Source organism: Sorex araneus, chromosome 2 (genome assembly GCF_027595985.1).
Source record: "Sorex araneus isolate mSorAra2 chromosome 2, mSorAra2.pri, whole genome shotgun sequence".
Taxonomy (NCBI): Eukaryota; Metazoa; Chordata; class Mammalia; order Eulipotyphla; family Soricidae; genus Sorex; species Sorex araneus.
The window spans coordinates 267,294,385-267,314,214 of record NC_073303.1 but is presented as its reverse complement, the minus strand read 5'-3'; the positions used below and the strand labels follow the sequence as shown (position 1 = coordinate 267,314,214).

General features: G+C 46.2%; 1 protein-coding gene across 2 annotated transcripts in view; it reads left to right on the top strand.

The window, feature by feature from the left end:
- Window positions 1-19,830, top strand: part of ATR (ATR serine/threonine kinase) — a 90,313-nt gene that overhangs the window by 19,187 nt on the left and 51,296 nt on the right. For both annotated transcript variants that reach the window (XR_008628646.1, XM_055128704.1), the window contains exons 14-22: window positions 1,642-1,812; window positions 4,369-4,563; window positions 6,427-6,612; window positions 9,028-9,120; window positions 9,757-9,887; window positions 11,001-11,144; window positions 13,098-13,191; window positions 13,854-13,979; window positions 18,411-18,617. Coding sequence is in view for 1 of the 2 variants with exons in the window: in XM_055128704.1 (XP_054984679.1) it covers window positions 1,642-1,812; window positions 4,369-4,563; window positions 6,427-6,612; window positions 9,028-9,120; window positions 9,757-9,887; window positions 11,001-11,144; window positions 13,098-13,191; window positions 13,854-13,979; window positions 18,411-18,617 (1,347 nt within the window). In the remaining variant the exon portion in view is untranslated. The remainder of the gene's footprint in view (window positions 1-1,641; window positions 1,813-4,368; window positions 4,564-6,426; window positions 6,613-9,027; window positions 9,121-9,756; window positions 9,888-11,000; window positions 11,145-13,097; window positions 13,192-13,853; window positions 13,980-18,410; window positions 18,618-19,830) is intronic.

The window sequence follows — 19,830 nt, the reverse complement described above, 5'->3', positions numbered from 1 at the left end:
TGTACTTTTTTTTTTTTTTTTTTTTTTTTGCTTTTTGGGTCACACCCAGCGATGCTCAGGGGTTACTCCTGGCTCTGCACTCAGGAATTACTCCTGGCTGAGCTCAGGGGACCATATGGGATGCTGGGGATTGAACCCGGGTCGGCCGCGTGCAAGGCAAATGCCCTACCCGTTGTGCTATTGCTCCAGCCCCCGAATATGTACTTCTTAGATGATGTATTTAGGAGTGTATTTTTTTTTTTAACTTTATTTTTTTTTATTGAATCACCATGTGGGAAGTTACAAAGTTCTCAGGCTTATGTCTCAGTTATACAATGCTCAAACACCCATCCCTTCACCAGTGCCCATATTCCACCACCAAAAACCCCAGTATACCTCCCACCCCACCCCTCCACCCCCACCTGTGTAACTGATAAATTTCACTTCATTTTCTCTTTACCTTGATTACATTCCCTATTTCAACACAAAACTCACTATTGTTATTGGAGTTTCCCCCCCAAAAAAAACCAGCCCTACTGAGGAGGAAGCATTTGATAATTAGTTTTCCATTGCTGAGAATGAAGAGATATGCAGTCAATAGTGGCCACGCGGTTTAGGATTTCTGTATTTTAGTATTTTAGTAATTAAGTCCAGGGAGATTTATGTTAGAAATTGCATCATTTCCCTTCCTGGGGCGGCATGGGGCAATGGCTTAGTTCACAGTCTAGAGACATGGCTGCAAGCACTTGCTGGGACCAAAAGTAGTTCCAGCTGGCCTCCGGATCTTGGTCGATCAGCAGCAAAGCGGCCGCACAAAAGCGTGGCCACCCGGGTCGAATCTTGGCTGAGCGCGAGCCGGTATCGGCCCCGGCCTGAGACTGCCCAAGCGTCCCGCTGTTTCAAGTTCATTACACTTTTTTTTCCCCTTCCTTCCCATGCCACCAAGTTCATACCTGCTTAATAGTCCTCATAATATGGTGGACACCACGCCGCTTCTCCCCGGAAAGGGAAAAGAAACCGAGAAAGAAGGATATTTCCCCTCCTCGGCCAGCGTGGGGCTATGGCTTAGTTCACAGTCTAGACACATGGCTGCGAGCACTTGCTGGGACCGAAAGTAGTCTAGCTGGCCTCTGGATCTTGGTCGATCATCAGCAAAGCAGCCGCACAAAAGCGTGGCCACCCAGGTTGAATCTCGGCGGGATATTTAGGAGAGTTTTAAATCCCGCCACCTTTCTGTTTCCAGCACCTTGGTCTGAAGCTGTAACTAAAAGTGAGGGAGATAATAATCATTTTTCTAACAAAGAGTTGAAGCATGCATTTTCCTGCCCAAGGATGCTTTTCCTCTGGTCCCGGGAGTCCCCCCCGGCACTCCGCACGTGTCCCCCACCGAGCCACCTCCTGTGTTACCAGTCCCAGCCTTTCGGAATCTGCTGTCTGGAAAGGTGGAATTCATAGCTAAGAAGCCAATACTCTGTTCGGGTTAGTGACTATGTAAGGATGCTGGGCCTTACAAAAGGCTGACTCTGACGGAGTTCGCCCAGTTCAGGCTGTTTATATAAACTACAGGAGCTACTTCATAGGACGCCATCTTTTATGCTAACGTACATGTTCCATCCTGTTGCCGTGTGGGCCTGAGTGAAAACTGACGCTGTCTTGCTCCAGTTCTTGGTGGAGTCCCTGCACTCCAGCCAGATGACAGCCCTCCCCGCCGGCCGGTGCCAGAGCGCCGAGATGCGGAAGCAGCAGGTGACTCACCAGCGGGAAGTGGCCCTGAACACCCTGTCTGAAATCGCCAACGTTTTTGACTTTCCTGATCTGAATCGCTTCCTTACCGTAAGTTGCAAAGTATACTTGATTAAAGTTTTCAATTTATATGTTCTCTTTATGTCCATTCTAAATTTAGGGGGGGTTTATTTATTTATTTTGGATAAGATTCCCTCCTTCTTATTTTTCTTTTGGTGAGAGACAGTTTGTGCCATACCTGGCAGTGCTCAGGACTTACTCCTGGCTCTGCACTCAGGAATTACTCCTGGCGGTGCTCAGGGGACTGTATGGGATGCTGGGGATCGCACCCAGGCTGGGCCGCGTGCAAGGCAAGCTTCCTCCCCGCTGTGCTATCGCTCCAGCCCCGCTTCCCCCATTTTCATTTCTTTCTGTCCCTGCAGGCCCGAGCTGTCTGCAGAGAAGGCAGCTGTCCTAGACATGCTTGTACGCGAGTGTTGAGGGGACAGTCACTCACCAGAGTGGGCCCGCAGCTTCTCGAGAGCCCACGGGAGGCAGCGTGTGCAGGCAGCTGTCCCGGGGGCAGAGCCAGGCTTGCAGCCGCGTGGCTTGCTGCTTTAGGATGAGCCGGGCAACCTGGGAAGAGCCCGCAGCTCCGCTGACCGCCCTGCAGGGTCTTCCTGCCCTCGGGTCACCTGCTGACCCCAGTCTGGAGATGTGCAGGGAGAACGGGAGCAAAGGTTCCCCATGCACGAGCCGCGGCTCCCTGGGGAGCTCGTGTCTGCGGCCGCCTCTGTGTTTCCCTTCACTCTCCTCCGCTGAAACTCTCTCCCGAGGGCGCCAGCCTTTGTGGCGGGGTGCGGGGGCCGCCTCATCTGCCAGGTGGTCCCTGGCCGGGCAGATAGCAGCAGGTGCAGGGCACCAGGCCGGGCGGCTCCCGCACGGCTGCCCACCTGGCCCAGCCCTCCTAAATGTGGACAGTTTCTCTGTAGTACCAGGCTTTGTGACTTGCAGTTCTGTTAGGGACAGGACGGAGCCTCCAGCAGCACCCTTGGCCAGAGTGTCCCCGCCTGGGTCAGCTCCGCTTTGGCCAGCCAGTGTCCCGGCACCGTGTTTATTCACATCCCCCAAGGCAGAGCCGCCACTTTGAATTCGCCCCTTTTTCTGACTTCACTCTGACTTTCTCCGGTCTGAGTTTCTTTAGGGAAAGTGGGTCCCGTGGACCGAGCATACAGACCCCGGGTTTACAGACGTGCAGGATGTGGGGGCTCTGGTGTAACTCAAATGTCTGAGTCTTAATCTCATGTTGGTTTGAGTCACTATTTGGTTCACTGCCCGGAGACCATCCCGCTGATTTGTTCGCACTTGAACATTCAGCTGACCGGAACGATCCTGTCCCCTACGGGCGGGGGTGGGGGCGCCGGCCTGGCCTTCTCCCCAGCCCCCGGCCTGTTATATTTTGGCAAACTCCAGTTGCTTGTAAACTGGTCACATCCTGGAGGGATGATGGTAAGAACCACAAGGACCCCGGAGAAAGACCCTCGAGCTTTTGGTGATTCTGTCTAGGAACCAGGCAGCACGGGTGCTCAGGGCCAGATTTTCTGAGCAGTAAAACCAAGTGAGACCCTGGCACTGGAGAGAGAGAGAGTACAAGGCCAGGCTCGGACCCTCGTGGGCCCCACACGGTGCCCTGCGCTGGACTGGGCGCAGTCCTGGTGCCCTGGAGCTCTGCAAGGTTGGTCTGGGCTGTGCCCTGCAAAACTGAGGAGCTTCACGTCCACACGCCTTAGCTCCCAGTCGCCCCCTGGTTGAGGACCACCAAGAGGCTGACCTGGCACTCTGGGCGGTTCTCGGAGCCCCCCAGTTAAAGTCATGAGAAGAAATGAAGTGTCTACTATTTAGGGCATGGATCATTATAGGACTGTGGATAGTTTTGAATACTTGTTGATACTACCTTACAAGACTATGTTTTTAAGTATTATACTAAATAACGCGAGGTGTGAATAATGTCTGGGGCAGAGTCTGAGTCTGTTCATTGTGGCTAGTCCTTGCCCGGATATTGATTGACATTCATTAGATTATGCTGTACGTGGAGACCAACCACTAGATATTTGGAATTTTGTATATATTTTATGAATAAGATTTGAAAGGAAATAAATGAAAATCAGTGTGTTACCATGTGGGATGATATGTGTATTTAGGGATTTTTTTTTTTCAGATGATAGCAGGTTTGGTTTTTTTTTCCAATTTTGAAAACTTGAACTATATTATGGCTCCATTTATCGCCTAAATGTGTTAGCTAATTTGGGGCCAGAGTGATAGTACCATGGGTAGGGCAATAGACCTCGATTTTATGCCAGATTATGTTAGAAAATTGATGCTGCAACTAGTATGTGAAGGTTTCTCTTAATACAGTGCTGGTATTACTTAAGATCATTTATGAGTAAACTGTATGAAAGAGTGGTGAAAGATTGTAAGTCAATTTTTGGACTGAAAAGACAAAATGCAGTGATTAGGTAGCATAGCTCCAATGACATATCAGGCCTGCAACTGCCTCTCGGCGTCTTAGCACATGCTCCTGAGGAGTTTCCGTTTCCATTTCTGCATCAGCTCACTCTTGTGTCCCCCACCCCCATGCCGTAATTGACGGGAATCTCTTTCCCACAGAGGACGCTCCAGGTGCTGCTCCCGGACCTCGCCGCCAAAGCCAGCCCTGCCGCTTCCGCCCTCATCCGAACCCTCGGAAAACAATTGAATGTCAACCGGAGAGAAATTTTAATCAATAACTTCAAATACATTTTCTCTCACTTGGTCTGTTCGTGTTCCAAGGATGAATTAGAACGTGCCCTTCACTATCTCAAGGTACTTGAGCATCTTGCTGTTTCGTGTACATTCGTTTCAGGGGAACGCCAAGAGGGGGAGGCGGGGGGTAAGTTCCAGCCTGTCCTGGAGGCCCTAGTTGGGTGGCCGGGGCTGTCCCTGGCCCTGCTGGGCAGGAAGGACCCGGGGTTCGAGTCTGTCCTTGTACCTGTGGGCCTGTTGCCTCCGGTCCCTCTGAGGTTCTCGTGAATACGCTTCTCTGGGACGAGGCCAGTACACTCAGTAGGATGACTCTTTCCTTACTGAGTTCATCCCTCACCCCAGTGGCATGGAATAGTCTTACCCATTTATGAGTCAGGCTCTCGGCTAATTTCATATTAGAATTTTTATTTTATTAAAAAAAAATTGTTGTTTTCGGGCCCCATCTGGCTGGTGCACAGGGCCCACTCCTGGCTCGACTAGACTCGGGGCCCACTCCTGGCTCGACTAGACTCGGGGCCCACTCCTGGCTTGACTAGACTCAGGGCTCACTCCTGGCAAACGCATGGGATCAGTACGGGGTGCCGGGGCTTGAACCTGGGTCAGCCTTGTGCAAGGCAAGTACTGTACCCACGGTACTATCTCTCCAGCCCCAATCCTGTTAAAAAAATTTTTTGAATTATTTTTAATTTTGTTTTTTGGGTTCTTTTGTTTTTTTGTTTTGATGTTTTGTTTTTTGCTCAAGACATTCTCCCAAATCCGCTTAGGGCTCACTCCTAGCAGTGCTCAGGGGACCATATGGAGCTGTGTGCAAGGCAGGTGCCCCGCCCACTGTTCTGTCTCTTCAGCCCCTACCAGAACGTTTTAATTGGATCTGTAAGTTCACCAATAAAATATGAATATATGCATTTGTAGGAAGAGAGAGTTAACTTCAGCTATAATATAATGTCAGCATTTAGTTTATTTAGTGCTCTGATTATAATTTGGTCCAGTTTCTTAGTTAAGGGGCCAGAGTGATAGTACAGTGGATAGGGCGTTTGCCTTGCATGTGGCAGATCCTTATTCAATCCCTGACATCCCATATGATCCCCCCAGCACCGCCAGGAGTAATTCCTGAATGCAGAGTCAGGAATAACCCCTGAGCATTGCTGACTGTGACCCTCCCCCCCAAAAAAAATAACAGTTTCTTAGTTAAAATGATAACTTGTGCTTCTGTTTTGGTATTAAACTAGCCATGACATCTTTGAGAAGTGTGAAGCTGTGTGGAAATAGAAGCCACATGTCACATCTGCATATGTGACTACCGTTTTCTCTGACGTTCATTGTTTTCCTTCATGATAAGCCAGCAGTAGGCCTCTTTCTGCATGAGAGATAACGAATGTTGAATAAAGTCATCATTTTTGAAAAAGAAAATAATGTAGAGGTGGAATTAAAATATTTGAGTGCATAATGTCAGAGACCTTGCTAAACAGTGTCTAAGACTAATTTCATCACAGTCCTTTTCACTAGACAATTAAAGTCAAATGAGTTTCCCATGTCACAGACAAGGAAACAGACAGAATTGAGGTCAGAGCAGGTCCAGTTTGTCCAAGTCTCAAACAACTTCTCCTCCCTGTGGGTAGCCTGTCTCTGCATAATGAGCTGCTGTATGATGGTCTTCTAGAGAACTGGGACTTCCTTTGAAATTTTTATTTCATTTCCAAATAAAGTCCAGTCACTTTTATTACCTCTAAGCTTTGAGAGGCCTGTCAGAAGGGCTAAAATCAAAGTCCTCTTTCAAAGCCTTTTAGAGCCTCATCAGTAAATCTTCCCTCTTGAGCTAAAGTTTGTGATTTACTGAGTATGCTGAAGTCAGTATACCTATTTCCAAGATGTACATGGTGGAGGAAAAAACCATCTTTTTAATAAAATGTATCTTTTCGTCAGAATGAAACAGAAATTGAGCTGGGGAGCCTCCTGAGGCAGGATTTCCAGGGGCTGCATAATGAGCTGTTGCTGCGGATTGGAGAACATTATCAGCAGGTTTTCAACGGGTTGTCAATACTGGCCTCATTCGCGTCTAGCGATGACCCGTACCAGGGCCCCAGAGAGATCACATCCTCTGAACTAATGGTAAGGAACACGTCATATGGATTTTTTTCTGTTTCTTACTGAACTGGAGAAAAAAAAGATGTGTGTGTGTGTGTGTGTGTGTGTGTGTGTGTGTGTGTGTGTGTGTGTGTGTGTTTCAATTTCCAAAATTAGAAATTTCTTTAAATCTTTTGTTTGTTTTGGGGCCACATCTGGCAGTGGTCAGGGCTCCTGACTCTGCACTCAGAGATTGCTCCTGGTGGGCTCAGGGCACCGTTTGGGGGGATGGTGGTCAGACCTGACTCAGTTGCATGCATGGCATACATTACCCACTGTGCGTTCTCTGGCCCAGATACTTATTTAAATTTTAAATTGGGTATTTTGTTCTGAAAAGACTGATGGTTTAAATTGCATCTATAAGTCATTAATAAACATGTACTAGGATTCAAAATGTGTTTTGAAATGATTTTACATTTTTTCTCACTGAGTGAAGTTATTTTTTCTGGTCCTTTTTAGTTATAGATTAGAACACGTCCACAGTTACCCAGACGACCCCTCCTTGGCATCAAATAATAGCTTTATCAATTCTGACAATGTTTAAATCCACTGTCAAAGCTAGATGATACATTAATTACATTTATATCACTCTATTATACATTTGTATCTAGATAAATACTCCAATAAATACTATTTCCTTGGGGCTGGAGCGATAGCACAGCGGGGAGGGCGTTGGTCTTGCTCACAGCCAACCTGGGTTTGATCCCCGGCATCCCATATGGTCCCCCGAGCACCGCCAGGAGTAATTCCTGAGTGCATGAGCCAGGAGTAACCCCTGCGCATCACTGGGTGTGACACTAAAAGCAATAACAACAGGGGGCTGGAGCGATAGCACAGCGGGTAGGGTGGGTAGAGCGTTTGCCTTGCACGCGGCTGACCCGGGTTCAATTCCCAGCATCCCATATGGTCCCCTGAGCACCGCCAGGGGTAATTCCTGAGTGCAGAGCCAGGAGTAACCCCTGTGCATTGCTGGGTGTGACCGAAAAAGAAAAAAAACCCAGTAACAACAACAACAAGACTATTTCCTCTTGATTTTTATTTAAGATAATGAAGCCTACAAGATACCTATTTGTTCTCTCATTTCCTGTTCATTCTTGAGCTCATTCTAATTGGACTCTGTTCTCATTATTTTACTGAACTTTTGTCAAGTTAGAAGTAGTAGTCCTGCTTTGAGTGCAGTGGTCACTTCTCTGTCCCTACTGTGTTTAACCTTGCAGTAGTATTTGATACCACTGACCAGTTCCTTCTGCGTGACTTTTTAAAAATTTTTCATTTTTTACTCTTTTATTGAATCACCATGAGATTCAGTTACAAAGCTTTCATGATTGAGGTTCATTCACACAATGATCAAGCACCCATCCCTCCATCAGTGTCCCCAGTATCCCTCCTGCCAACCCCACCCTACCCCACCCCCTGCCTCTGTGGCAGACAGTTTCCCTCTCTCTCTACTTTGGGCATTATGGTTTGCCCAAACCAGACACTGAGAGGCCGTCACGTTTGGTCCTTTCTCTACTTTTAGCACACATCTCCCATCCCCAGTGCTCCCTCCAACCATCATTGACTCAGTGATCCCTTCTCTATCCCCGCTGCTTCTCCTCCGGCTCATGAGGCGGGTTCCAGCTGTGGGGCAATCTTCCTGGCCCTTGTGTCTACGTCCTTGGATGTTAGGCCCATACTACATTATTTTATATCTGTGTGACATTTGTGGTGCTACATTTTCTTTTCTTTTTTTCCGCTTCTCACTGAGGTACTCCTGAAGTCCCTTCTCGTGGTGCTCTGGGACTGTGCAGTGACAGGGACTTAATCCAGCCTCTGAGAGCAAAGTGCCCTGCCCCACTGGTCTGTCTCCCTGGCTCTTGAGTTTTTTCTCTACTGCATGCTTATTTAAAACGTTATTGGCTCTTTTGCCATACCTTAAGTGCTCATTACCTTCTCTTAAAAAGATACAGGATTTGTTCTCAGTAATAGTTTGTTCTCATGTGGTCCTTTGCTTTGATATGATTTATATTTTGATAATTTTAGAATTGAGATGTCAGTCCAGAGCTCTGAGCTTTGGACTCAGGATACTAAGACTAGGTCTTAGGGAGCAAATGATGCACATCCAAGTATTAATTGTAAATAATCCAGTCAATTGGCTATTTTCATTGTCTTGAGTAAGGTCAAAAGGACTCACAGGGAATTTATATACACTTAGTTCTGTGCAAGAGAAAATGGTGTTACCAGGATCTGGTCGCAAGCTTTTGGAAAACTTAACTTATCTAATATTTATTTCCAGTATCCTAATATAATTAGGTAAAATGGAAAGTAAATAAATAGTTGTTCGTTATTGAAATAAATCAATGAAACTTGATCGTGTTAAACTTAACACAATTTTTGTGTTCCCCCTCCCCCTCTCCTTAGGCTGATTATTTGCAACCCAAGTTGTTGGGCATTTTGGCTTTTTTTAACATGCAGTTACTGAGTTCCAGTGTTGGCATCGAAGATAAGAAAATGGTGAGTAGCTGACTTCAGCAATCAGTACTTTTTCTTCTGTATTAATTGGTGTCTTTAGTCCCTCTGTATCGTCCGCATTGAACGATAGTGGGAGGGTGACCACCAGCCTAAGAGAGTTCGAATTTGTGTTTTCAACCATAAAGAACTTGCATGTTTTGGCAGATAACTTAGGTTAAGAGGGGTCCTTAAAATTTGGAGTTAATGCAAATCAAATTTAATGGCCTACATAGTAGTAAATTGTGTATATTATTTTTTAGAGTGTATCATCAGTTATTTCTTACCCTAAATTTAGAGCATCTTGATTTTGGTATCATTTAAAAAAGGTGTAGTTTGAGATTATATGAAGCAAAATAAGTTTTATATTCTTGATATAAATATGAAAATTACTATGCTAGAAGACCACTAGAACCTAAAAAACAAGGTTTCAAGGTGGGGGGGGGGGAAGAACTCATATTTTCCAAATTCTTCATTCTGAAACAAGAAGTTGGATGCGAGGAATTGGCCCAAGTTTCTTCGACCTTGTGCTGTCAAGGCACAGATCGTGACCTGGGACTAGGGCGGGACACGCTTGTCCTTGGGAGTCTTGCTCCAGCCGATGCCGAGTGTCTGTAGCCCCTAAGCCCGTTCCCCCCTTAGGCCCTGAACAGTTTGGTGTCGCTGATGAAGCTCATGGGCCCCAGGCACGTCAGCTCTGTGCGGGTGAAGATGATGACCACGCTGAGGACTGGCCTCAGGTTCAAGGACGACTTTCCCGAGCTGTGCTGCAGGTACAGTCCCACACTCGAAACCGATACATTGAACAGGGGCGGTGTGCACTGAAAAATGCTTCACCGTGAAATCTTTCAGCATCCTGGGAAACGAGCAACAGTAGAACAGCCCCGAACAACACCTACCCTCCGCAGAGCCCCGCACAGCTCTTCTGGGTTCAGCCATCCCCTTCGCCTTGTTGTTGTTGCTGTTGGTTAAATGGTTCTTTGGTTTTATTTTTCGTCATTCTCGGCTTTGCCGGGACAGGGTGCTCTGCACTCAGCACTGGAGGAGAAGGGAGAAGGGGGCTCTGCATTGCCGGGGGTGGCTGACACTTGATGAACAGCGGGACAACAGTGCTACAGTGCTCACCATCAGTGCTCCTTCCCTCCACCAATACCACCCAACTACCCCCTCAGCAGGCACTACGTGATTTGTTTTATATTGCTTCTTACAGCAAAGTGGCCAATGGAACTACCAAACAATAGTTCTGTAAAGGATTTGCCACTGAGCGCCGTTAGGAAGCCCTGGGGATCCGCTGGCTCTCTGCTAGTCGCGCCTCCAGCATTACTTCCTCTTCTCTCACCGAGCCCAGTAGCTTCTGTGTCACTTCCTTTCTGACTTGCTGTGTTCCCACTGCGCTGTCGGTCCTGGGGGGCTGGAGGGTGTGCAGCCATGGGTCCCAGCGGCAATAGCACGGGGACGATCCTCAGGCGTGGCTTCACAGAGCCCCCGGCAGAGGGGGGGAGGGGAGGCCGGGCCCAGAGTTTCGGCCCGGACGCTGGGCTGCTGGGAGTTTCATTGGCTTGGCATTTCTCCGGAGATGAGCCACACGTGTGTCCTCTTTCAGAGGCTATTCCAATAGCTGCAGGGGTGTGTTGCAGTGTTTTCCTTGTTAAGCCTGTCCCCTAAGGTCGCATACTCGTAAGTTGTGTTTTCCACGTAGATTTTACGGTTTACCGTATTGTTGAGATGATTCTGTTTTGCATATACAGTACTGGTCTTTATTCTGTTTGAACAGTTGCCTGGTTAATCTAATTGTATATATCTTTGCCCCGCTGACTACTCAGTGATAAGTTTTCTAGGCCATCAAGTCGTGTGTTTTGCGCATCTGTTTCGTTTTGTTCACGCAGAGCTTGGGACTGCTTTGTTCGCTGCCTGGACCACGCGCACCTGGGCTCCCTGCTCAGCCACGTCATAGTGGCCTTGCTGCCTCTCATCCACATCCAGCCCCAGGAGACCGCGGCCATCTTCCACTACCTCATCATCGAGAACAGGTGTGCCCTGGGGCTGGCATCAGGGATGCAGCGACCTCTCAGTCCTGTATGAGAACCAGACACCTGGAGGATCAGGACAGGAGCGCTGATCTTTCCTTCTGCACTTTCTCCCTGAGGGGACAGTTGTTAGCAGAATGATTCATGGTTATAACAATATGGCATATGGGCACAACGTGGATAAGTCTTCTCCCTGAGAAGCAAATCTGTATGAGGGTCATTGTTAGCAATAAAGAACTATCCACGTTCTTTAAACAAAAATAACTGACAGGCTCTATCTGATACATACTGAAGTTATTTCACATCTGACATCCCTCCCATGTAGAGTGTAACTCTAAGAGTTGCTTGGCTGTACTCAGAATCGTTTCCTTCAATTTTGGAAGATGTGAGGCTGAATTTGCTTTTCCTCACATGTGCAGAGGCCGTTGAATGGTGTGAGGAAGGGTAGGAGGTGCCCATTCTCTCTGGCTTGGCTGAAGCCTTTGTTACTTCTTTGCATTAACCTTTGAACCAGCCTTTAAGCTTAAATATTCTGCATACTTGAAAGCATCTCCATATCTGCTTGCACATTTCTTCATATTGTGTATACTTAAAGCCTCTACGTGTCTGTCTCCCTATAGCATGCACACAGTTATTGCTAATGATTCACCATTGTCTAACTGGTAAATATTCCAAATTACTTACTTTAACTTCAAAATCTTCCAAAATCTGACTACATTTTATTTCTTAAAAAAAAAATTTTTTTTTAGATTTTCCAAAAATACACTTGGGCCATTGCTTAGTCAGATTAGTTTATTGCTCGTTCCATTTTAATCTTTTACTGCCTTATACCCTGGAATTCGTCCTGTGCATTTAATTTTTTTTATTTATCAACTAACAACTCTATATCTTACTTCCTTTGTGAAAAGTTAGGTGTAAGTTCTTATTTTTCACTTACTTGCCCATGTTTTGTTAGCCTTTAATCATTTCTGCTAACTCTCCAATAGAAAGTGCAAACTAATATACGTTTAAAAAATTCTATTGTTTTTAATGTTCATACTTCACAGAATAATATAGACTAATATAATCACTTTACATCACTTTTCCAATATTTTTAGTTATACAAATAGTATATGTTTTGCTATTTTTTTAAATGTAAGTGCCGCTCCTGGCAATGCCTGGCACCCCGTAGGGTCCCCCAAGTCCTGCCTGGAGGATTCCTGTGTGGCCCCAAAACCAAAATGAAAAAGAAAATTTTGGAGGAGAGGCCTGAGAGCTGACCCTGGCTCCACCCCTCGTACCAAGTATGGTTCCCGAGCACAGAGCCAGGAGTAAGTCCTGATCTCTGTCAGTGTGGCCCTCAGGCAAACAAAAACAACTCAAAAACCCCCAGACAGCATTTGAATTTAATCTCCATTTGTAACCCGAACTGGCGCTACTGGCTGGTTCCTTCCCTGGCGAGTCACTCGTGTGGCTGCCGTCGGCTGCAGGTCCCTTCACTGGGCTTTCTCGGTTCTTGCTGTGTGGTCTCAGCCTCTTTCCCTGCAGACTGAATATGCTGTGCTGGACTCCCGAGAAGCAGAAACCTAAGCAGAAAACCAGGAACTTGCAGACTTTTGTTATTAATGCCATAAATCAGCACGGTAAATTTTGGTGGCATTGTGTGTAAAGCAACACCTTGGCCAGATTGAGGAGGCTGTAACTGTAATGTAACGGTAACATTGCTGCATCTGCCAAGAAGCGTAGCTTACTAAGGCCCTTATGATGGACTGCAAGGGGTGACTGTCTGGAGATTCAGATATTTGCAGCTATAAGTTAACTGGGTATCCCACACATGTTTGAGAAGACTGCTTTGCGTGTCAGTGATCAGCTAGCACTTTTGTGTGAATAAAATAGGAATTAGTTTCAACTTCTGCTTTATGTCTTTTTTAGCGTTCATATTTTTTTACAGGTAATTTTTTTTCTTCTAACTATTAGGGATGCTGTGCAAGATTTTCTTCATGAAATATATTTTTTACCTGATCATCCAGAATTGAAAAAAATTAAAGCAGTTCTACAGGAATACAGAAAGGTATTTAATTTAAATTAAGTATTCAGAGATAACAAATTTAGACCAAAAATTGGTACAAAATTATACCGAAGTTCCAGTGTTTTGAATAGAGATTGCTTAGAATCATACCTCGCCATATGTGATATTCAGATGGCTGCTTCCCATTGAACAAGTAGGCCTTTTGATCTGATTTTCAAAAGAACGCTTTGGCATTTTGTTTCAAAGATGTAGCATTGGGTAGAATGAAGAGCAAAGAATATGGTTCTTGTGCATTTCTATATATTTGTTGTATCAGTGTAAGTTTGATTACTCAATTTCTGTAATTTTTTTCTCCCCGTTTCAAGATTTTAGAAAGGTGTCTCTCTCCTTAGTAATTATTTATTACAGGGACTGCAAAATTGTCTAGGGAATTAAACACTCACTTCCTGTTTATCTGAGCCCAGTGTCTGCCCCTCTGCCTCTCCAGCAATGACCTTGAGGATGGCCCCAAGCTCCCCTTCCCCACCTTGAAGGGAAGAGTTACTAAGACTGATGTATCCTAGACTATGGGAGAGATGGAAATTTTCTTATAAGTGCTTTGACTTGGGGTATAGGTCAATTGCTTTAATGATGAGGAAACCTAGACTTTCCAAAATGGCTTTTAAAGTGACTAACTGAAAATAAGTCAACGTCTGTTTTTCCAGGAGACTTCTGAGACCGCTGATCTTCAGACGACGCTCCAGCTGTCCATGCGGGCGGTGCAGCACGAGAACGTGGATGTCCGGATTCACGCTCTAACCAGCCTGAAGGAAACTCTGTATAAGAACCAGGTATATGGCCCATGCTAAGATCCAGTTCAAGAAAGGCTGGGAGTTCCTTCAATAGGTTGGCATTAGTTTAAGATTCAGTAGAGTCAATGAAAGAAATCTTTCATTTCACCCAGAGCCTGGCAAGCTCCCCGTGGTGTATTCGATATGCCAAAAACAGTAGCAACAAGTGTCTTAATGGAGACGTTTTGGTGGACGCTTGCGCAAATCAGTGAGCAACGGGACGACAGCGCGACAGTGCTGCCCAGATTATTAGACCTGATTTAAGCTCAGTAACCCTGAGACGTCCTTTGCGACTGAATCATCGGATCGGCAGAACTTTTGGTTACTGTTTTAAAAGTCACTCTAAGGTCATAGCATTTTCCTGAGGAGGAGTTACAATAAGCAAGATGGCAGTTTCTGTCACTCAGTATTTTCTGTAGATTTCTATAAATTGTGATGTAGATTTTTAGGAAGTCATGTAGGAGTAACCAACACCTAGACACTGCTGGGGCTGACCCAAAATTTCAAAATAAAAAAATGACCATGGAGACAAAATATTTTTTTTTTGACAAAATATTTTTTAAGATCACACACCACTTTGAGCCCTGAAAAAAAAAATTTATGGACCTAAGTATTTTTTTCTGAATGGGGAAATGTAGTTTATCAACACTGACTCCAGCAGAGAAGAATAGAGACTATTATGCCTCTAGGTGGAGGTGCGAGGTTCAGTGTGGCCTCCTGTCTTACTGATCTTTGAAAACCAGATCCTGTTCACATTGCCATAGAGCATAGAAGATGAAGATTTGTAATATTTCGATGGAGGAGTATACACAGTGTTCTCTAAACACTATCTAAAGATAGCCCTAAGTAATGCAGTTTGAATCTTACCACTGACATATCAATGCAAAAAATTCTAATATAATAAAACTGATAATTAATTTTTTATGATCAAACTTCATATGCCCCAAGATCTATTTTAACTTATCCCAGGATTGCAGGAATCATGTTTAACAATCTTTGAATGTAATTCCCCATCTTAATAGCTCAGAAGAAAAAAAAATCCCTTGCTCTGGTGCTTGGAACTATCTGACTAGCAGATAAAAGCACCAGGAATCGCTGGGTCTCTCGTGGCTCATTCTCAGTGGGGACATCTGTGTGGCCACATGTGTAAATTCACCAGATCGACTGTAAATTCACCGGCCTGGAGCCTCGAGGGGCCCTGAAAATCTTCACGCGGGCGGAGATTACACGTGAAAGGATGCTCTCAGGCTCTCCTGGCGGCTCTTTCCGCCTGCAGTTGGTGCTCTCGAGCCGCTTCTCCACCCGGGTCCGCTGTTGCTGTGTGTGCCCTGGACGCTGTGGCCAAGGGCAGACCAAGGAAGAACAAGGCTAAGCTGGTTGCTGATTAGTTGCCGCTTATTCAGTCTCTCGTTTCTCCCAGCTCTCTCTGCAGCTCTCTCTCTGTGTCTCTGTCTAACCACACAATTCTCCCTTCCCTCTGTATCCATCCTTTCTCTCTCTCTCTCTCTCTCTCTCTCTCTCTCTCTCTCTCTCTCTCTCTCTCTGCTGTCTCTGTAACTGTCTCTCCTTCCGACTAACTCTCCTCTGCTTCTCGCTGACTCCTGTATTCTCCCTCGCTTCTGGCTCAACTGCTTCCTGACTCTCTTTCTCCGCTTCCCCTGACTGGATCCAGATTCCCTTCCCATCTCACTCACTCCTGATTCTCCTTCTGCTCTTACAGTCTTTGTTTATATAGCAATCATGTAGGGTGGGGATACAAAGGTGGGTTTGAACATTAGCAAATCAACAAAGAGAGGTAAGGCCACTCCTCCAGGAGATTAACTCAAGGACAAAATCATGTCTAAGGAGATCACTCCAGATTACTAGCAGATCCACTCAAGGGCGGGATTCCATCCAGGGTGTGTTGCTTTCTTCCTTCCTCAGCTAGTAATCCACTTAAATAGTTGTAGTAAATTTACTTCTAATATTTCTAGCAATGTCACTCTGTATGAGCACAGTAAGAGATATATCAGACTTAAAGTTTGGCTCTTCCTGAGGACATTCACTATAGATTCCAGATCACAGTCCTCAGGCCAGGTTAGTCTTCCTAACCCCAGCAGGGTCCTTATCCAGTTACCTCTTTTGGGTCATGACAGAGTTTGTCCATGATTGTGCTCTTAACTTATAGTTAAGTATTATGGCGCTTGGCCTGCCCCATTTAGATGCCAGGGTAGCTCACAGCCTGCCCTGGGTCCATTCAGTAGTCCCTCATCAGGACCCTGCTTTTGGGGTGCTAGGAACTAAGGAAAACTGAGTCGAGAAAGCAGATGCCCAGGAGTGAATATTATTCGGAGTCAATTAACTCCCAAGTTACAAAAACATAGTATTAACTGTCTTCTTTGTGTCCATACAAAAAGGATATTGCTTTAAGGTAAACTATGCAAAAGACAGAACTTACAGTACAAGTTCAGTGTCCTTAGCAGGATCTGATCTTACAAGTTAACAGAATCTGATTAGGGAAAAATGTGATTAACTGGTTGGGGAGGAGAGCACAGAGAAGAGGTTACAGATAAACAAAGGAATGGGAGTGACTCGGGAGCACTGTGATGGGTGTAACCCAATACCTAAGTTCCCTGCAAGGCAGAAAGGACAAACCCATGTTTTCCTACACCCACACACATCTGGAGAAGAGATGCTTTCCCACCAGAGCGGAAAAAATCCCTGCTCTGATTTTTTCTGTCTTCAAGTTTTAGGGCTTGGCCTACTCGGGCACTCGGGCTCTGCACTCCAGGGTCACTGTTGGCAGCCGGAGAGGGTGCCGGGAGGATCCACTGGGCGGTTAGATCTAGGTCTGATCTAGTCTCCATGCTGGGCTATCTGTCCAGCTCCCGGTGGTGCAACGAGCTCACAGTTTGGGTGGAAGAATTCCCTGATGAGAATAGAGTGAAGAAGGCAGCAGGGTTAAGACTTAGAGAAGAGGTCAAAGGATCCGGAACGTGGAAGACTATAGAATTATCAGCAAAGCTACAATAGCTAATTCAGAAGGGTAGGAAGCTAAAAGTTGGCACGTACACACAAAATCTTTGGAAACAGAAAAACTCATATTAGTAATAGAAAACGACAATCCTTAGGACTGTGTATAACAGAATATCGAGGCTAAAAAAGTAGTATACTAGCCTTGCATGTGGCCGACCTGGGTTCCGCAGTGTTAGGGTCCGGTGTCGATAATTTCTCACTCTCCCAATCCACACAAAGAGCTCGGCCAGTAATGCAGCACACAAGCGGAGTTTATTAAACCAGCTAGCTGGAGTCAAGCTTCTAGGCACACAGGCCCACGCAAGATCCCGAACAAAGGAAACTTTGCAAATTTTCAGTGCTTACATCTGCTTACATCCTGCACGTACAAATTTTAACAAGAGCATAAGTGAAAATGCACGTTTCATGATTCAGAAGAAAACATGCTTTCAAATAGTACAAACAAGCAGTTCCAGATAGGTGACCTAGACATGTTTCCAGAACATTCTGGCAGCAACCCACCCTTCTTGTGTCTGGGGGGCTTCTATAGACAGTGAATAGCGGTTGTGAGACTATTTGCCAAGGCCAAGTTTTCAGCCCAAATGACCTTCCCTCACAGATGGCCGGGGGGACAAGCGGGGGTTTTAAGAAAAACAAAAAGGTTTAAGTAAAACAGGATGTGGAGCAGGAACCGGGCATGATGGAGTCGCTCCTGCCTCTCTCTGTGTCCAACAGCAGTTTCAGGAGTGGTCAGTGCCAGTGCCAGGAGTGGTCAGTGCCAGTGCCGAGCACAGACTGGTTGCCCAAAACGCCCCCCTCCAAAAAAAAAAAAACACACAGGAAAATTATAAACTATTTAGGTGATACTTTGAAACACTCCTGGTATACAGAAATGTAATATCTGTATTTTTGTAACATGTATAATATTTTATATAAGCATAATATCATATGATACCCTAAGGAATATTTTATATTCTTTTTGGTAATAAACCATGGAAGCAAAAACATTGTTTCAGTCAAATATTTCTTCTTTTTTTTTCCTTTTTGGGTCACACCCAGCGATGCTCAGGGGTTACTTCTGGCTCTGCTCTCAGGAAACAGTTCTTTGGGGGAGTGCTCCTAAGAGCTGAGCACCCAGGGGCCTCAGGGCCGCTCCAGCCGCCCTCAGCCCAGCTCTGCGGGTAATGGCCCAGCGTCCTGGCTGGCGGTGTGCGCTTCTCGTGCCACTCGGTCCCTCGGGCAGGGCGTGAGTGTTCGGGCCGTGTCGGGAGGCCGAGTGGGGTCTGCACATGCCAGACGTGTGCCAGTTCTCGGGGCTCCTGTCCTATCGCGTACTTCTTCATCTGGAAACACTACTTGGAAGACAGGAACAGTCTGTAGAAGTACTGTGGAAACTTTCTCGTTTACTACTTTTTTTTTTTTTTTTTTTTTTTTTAGGAAAAACTGATCAAATATGCAACGGACAGTGAAACGGTGGAACCTGTGATCTCCCAGCTGGTGACGGTGCTTCTGAAGGGCTGCCAAGACGCCAACTCTCAGGCCCGGCTGCTGTGCGGGGAGTGTTTGGGGGAGCTGGGGGCCATAGACCCCGGCCGCCTTGATTTCTCCACAGCTGAAACCCAAGGGAAAGATTTCACATTTGTGGTAAGAATTAATGGTTTGGATTTTCAGGAAGAGTTTTCTATCTTTGTTCATTTACAAAGAACTAGTTGTGGTATTCTTAGTGGCAGCTCGATACAGCGAAGGTGGTTTAGGCGGCATCTCAGCAAAGGTGGTTTAGGCGGCATCTCGGTTACGCCCTTGCAGTGCTTCTGTAGAGCTGACCCAGACTTCCCTTCCGCTCCTTGCTCCTTGCCACACCTCGATTTCTTTCCCTCTGTCATTGTCCTTCCTGTATTCTCAGGTGGAGTGATCGAGTTCTCCCTGCAATACCTTATGTTCTCTTAAATTCTGTATTCCACAGGTAAGTGAGCTCACCCTGTCTTTGTCCTTCTTCTGAGCCACTAAGGTGATGCCCTCTAGTTCCGTATCCCAGGGGAGTTCTAGGGATAGCACAGCGGGTAGGGCGTTTGCCTTGCACGCGGCTGACCCGGTTTCGATTCCTCTGCCCCTCTCAGAGAGCCCAGCAAGCTACCGAGAGTATCCCGCCCACATGGCAGAGCCTGGCAAGCTCCCTGTGGCGTATTTGATAATGCCAAAAACAGTAACAACAAGTCTCACAATGGAGAGGTTACTAGTGCCCGCTCGAGCAAATTGATGAACACCGGACGACAGTGCTACAGGGAGTTCTAAAAGTGTGTGTATAAAAGAGTTAACATGCCTGTAAAAAATCACAAGGGCGGCGCGCGCAGGAGGGGAAGACGCCGCAGTGATGTGTCCTGTCGTTCAGTTGTCTACTGTCACTCGGGGCAGCTCTATCTCGCGCACCGCTTGCGTCCGGTGTTCCCGAGCCACTGTGTATGGACCGGATCAGGATGGCTCCTCCTTGTGCTCTGCTTCTGTGTGTGCCGCTGTGCTCTCTTCTGTCTGTCTCTCTGTCTCTGCCTCTGTAGTCTCTCCTCTGGTCTCCCCCCCACACACCTCTCTCTGTTTCTGCTTCTGTGTCTTCTCTGTTCTCCCGTGTCCTGCTCCTGTGTCTCCTTCTCTGTCTCTTCTGTCTTCTTCTTCTGTCTCCCCTGTGCCCCCCAGTCTTAGTTTATATAGCAAATTACATAGGGTGGTGACACAAAGGTGGTTTTAACATTAACAAATCAGCAAAGAGGGGTAAGACCATTTCTGGAGGAGATTAACAAAATCTCATCTAAGGATTTTGATGAGATTAATAGGAGATGCATTCAAGGGTGGGGTCCAAACAAGA